Consider the following 3,173-nt stretch of genomic DNA (forward strand, 5'->3'; position numbering starts at 1 on the left):
CGCTGGGCCCCGAAGGGGGGGGGGGGGTGGATTGTGAAATTTCACATCGATTGAAGAGATGAACGAGTGTCAGCGAGGACGCTGAGCCCCCAAAGGGGTGTGGATTGTGAGATTCCACTTTGGTTGGGGATGAGAACGAAACATTCTTTATAAGGGTGTGAAAACCTCTCCCTAATAGACACGTCTAACTTTGAGGGAAAACCCGAAAGGGAAAGCCCAAAGAAGACGATATTTACTAGCGGTGAGCTTGGGCTTTGTTTCTGATAATGACTTTGAATGATCAGGCTCTCACACGGAACTACTAAAGGATCCTGAAGGTCCATACTCACAGCTTATTAAGCTGCAAGAAGTCAGCCAAGAATCCGAAGAAGCTGGAATCGATAAAACTAGACAAGAAAGTACGTCGGGATCGTTTAGAAGATATAGCAAAACAACGTCGATGCAACGATCCATCAGCAGGGGATCTTCCGGAGTAGGAAACAGCAGCAGCCGCCGCTCTCTCTCCGTTTCGTTTGGTTTACCAACAGGAGTTCCTATTTCAGATGTTCCCATGGAAGGTGAACACACATCTCTCGACGCCACCAAACGATCTCCACCCGTCCCACTCCGTCGACTTGCATATCTCAATAAGCCTGAAATTCCCATACTTCTACTTGGATCTGTAGCTGCAGTCGTCAACGGCATGGTTCTTCCAATTTTCGGCTTACTATTCGCCAACGCAATCGGAACGTTTTACAAACCACCCGATGAACTCAAAAAGGATTCGAGATTTTGGGCATTGATAATGTTGTTGCTTGGTGTAGCATCATTCATTTCAGCTCCAGCTAAATCATACTTCTTTTCTGTGGCTGGTTGCAAGTTAATCCAACGGATTAGATTGCTTTGTTTTGAGAAGATTGTTAACATGGAGATTTCTTGGTTCGATAGGACCGAGAACTCTAGTGGTTCGATCGGGGGTCGCCTTTCGGCTAATGCTGCAACCATACGTGCGCTAGTCGGGGATGCACTAAGTCAACTCGTCGAGAATCTAGCATCTGTTTCAGCTGGTTTAGTCATTGCTTTCGCTTCGAGTTGGGAGTTGGCTTTGATAGTCCTAGCGATGTTTCCCCTTCTCGGACTCAACGCCTTCGTTCAAACAAAGTTTATGACTGGATTTAGTGCTGATTCGAAGGTAAAATCTCTTGAGGTCAAGATCTGCGTATGAGTATCCGTTGACATTGTTTATCGTTTTGTAGTTGATGTGATCTTTGTATGAGTATCTTTTGACATCGTTTATCGTTTTGTAGTTGATGTGATCTTCGTATGAGTATCTGTTGACACCGTTTATCGTTTTGTAGTTGATGTACGAACAAGCTAGCCAAGTCGCTACCGACGCGGTGGGGAGTATAAGAACAGTTGCATCATTTTGTGCTGAAGAAAAGGTGATGGAACTATACAAAAAGAAATGTGAAGGGCCATTGAAATCAGGCATAAGACAAGGTTTGATCAGTGGGACAGGATTTGGAGTATCATTCTTTTTGTTGTTTGCTGTCTATGCAACGACATTCTACGCCGGTGCTCATTTCGTTCAGGACGGCAAAGCATCTGTCTCCGACATCTTTCGGGTAAGTACCTGTCGAACCGAACTTATGGTCATCTCGTGCTCTTGTAATACTTACAACCCGTGTTTCGTTTGGTAGGTTTTCTTTGCTTTGACCATGGCTTCTATTGCCATTTCTCAATCGAGTTCGCTTGCACCCGACTCTTCAAAGGCAAAAGACGCCACGGCTTCCATATTTTCCATGATTGATCGAAAATCCGAAATCGACCCAAGTATCGAAATAGGTGAAACTTTGGAAAATTTAAAGGGTGAGATCGAGTTTCGACATGTAAGCTTCAAGTATCCTTCTAGACCTGACGTTCAAATTCTCCGAGACCTCAGCTTGACTATCCGATCGGGCAAGGTATCATTTTTTTCACCGATTACTCGAACATTCATTGGAAAAACGTCGCCCGAGTTTTCATTTTTCGTGATTCTTTCTTTCAGACTGTTGCTTTGGTTGGAGAAAGTGGCTGTGGGAAATCCACAGTCATTTCACTATTGCAAAGGTTTTATGATCCTGATTCTGGTAGTATCACTCTTGATGGAATAGAGATTCACAAGTTTCAACTAAAATGGTTGAGACAACAAATGGGGTTAGTGAGTCAAGAGCCCGTCCTCTTCAACGACACGATTCGAGCTAACATTGCGTACGGGAAGGGCGGAGATGCAACCGAGAGTGAGATAATTGCTGCATCTGAGCTTTCCAACGCTCACAAGTTCATCAGTGGTTTGCAACAGGTGAGAAAATGTGATGTCCCATATTGGTTGGGGAGGAGAACAAACCACCATTTATAAGGGTGTGGAAACCTTCCTCTAGCAGATGCGTTTTAAAATCTTGAGAGGAGCCCGAAAGGGAAAGTCCAAAGAGGACAATATCTGCTAACGGTGGGCTTGGGTCGTTACAAATGGTATCAGAGCTAGATATCGGACGATGTGCCAACCTTCTTGCTATTTCCCGAAGGGGGTAGACATGAAGCGCGATGTGCCAGTAAGAATGTTGGGCCCCCAAGGGGGTGGATTGTGAGTTTTAAAGCCTTGAGGGGAGCGAAAGCCCTAAAAAGGACAATATCTGCTAGTGGTGGGCTTGAGTCGTTACCGAAAATGAAATGTTTTGTTGTTCATCATGTATTTTTTTTAGTTACCTAACTCAAACCACTTAACAATGTAGGGCTATGACTCGGTGGTCGGAGAGAGGGGAGGTCAGCTATCAGGTGGGCAAAAGCAACGAGTAGCAATCGCTCGAGCGATCGTGAAGAGCCCAAAGATCCTACTGTTGGACGAGGCTACGAGTGCATTGGATGCTGAATCAGAAAGAGTCGTTCAAGATGCGTTAGATAAAGTGATGGTGAACCGAACAACCATAATAGTGGCTCATAGATTAAGCACGATAAAAAACGCTGATATAATTGCCGTGGTGAAAAATGGAGTGATAGTGGAGAAAGGAAAGCATGATACTTTGATTAATATCAAAGATGGGTTTTATGCTTCCTTGGTTCAACTCCACACAAATACTTCAACTTCATAAGCTTATATATATATATATATATATATATATATATATATATATATGTGTTTTTTTTTTTTTTTTTTT

General features: G+C 43.6%; 1 protein-coding gene across 3 annotated transcripts in view; it reads left to right on the forward strand.

Annotated features, from left to right (window-relative positions):
* LOC111465377 (ABC transporter B family member 21-like) overlaps positions 1-3,119 on the forward strand; it is an 8,082-nt gene extending 4,963 nt beyond the window's left edge. For all 3 annotated transcript variants that reach the window (XM_023109719.1, XM_023109720.1, XM_023109721.1), the window contains 5 exons: positions 285-1,171; positions 1,338-1,604; positions 1,680-1,943; positions 2,027-2,320; positions 2,751-3,119. In XM_023109719.1, coding sequence (XP_022965487.1) covers positions 285-1,171; positions 1,338-1,604; positions 1,680-1,943; positions 2,027-2,320; positions 2,751-3,107 — 2,069 coding nt within the window. In that variant the 3' untranslated portion in view covers positions 3,108-3,119. The remainder of the gene's footprint in view (positions 1-284; positions 1,172-1,337; positions 1,605-1,679; positions 1,944-2,026; positions 2,321-2,750) is intronic.
* The last annotated feature ends 54 nt before the right edge of the window (positions 3,120-3,173 follow it).

The sequence above is a fragment of the Cucurbita maxima genome, unplaced genomic scaffold (genome assembly GCF_002738345.1).
Source record: "Cucurbita maxima cultivar Rimu unplaced genomic scaffold, Cmax_1.0 Cma_Scf00029, whole genome shotgun sequence".
NCBI lineage: Eukaryota > Viridiplantae > Streptophyta > Magnoliopsida > Cucurbitales > Cucurbitaceae > Cucurbita > Cucurbita maxima.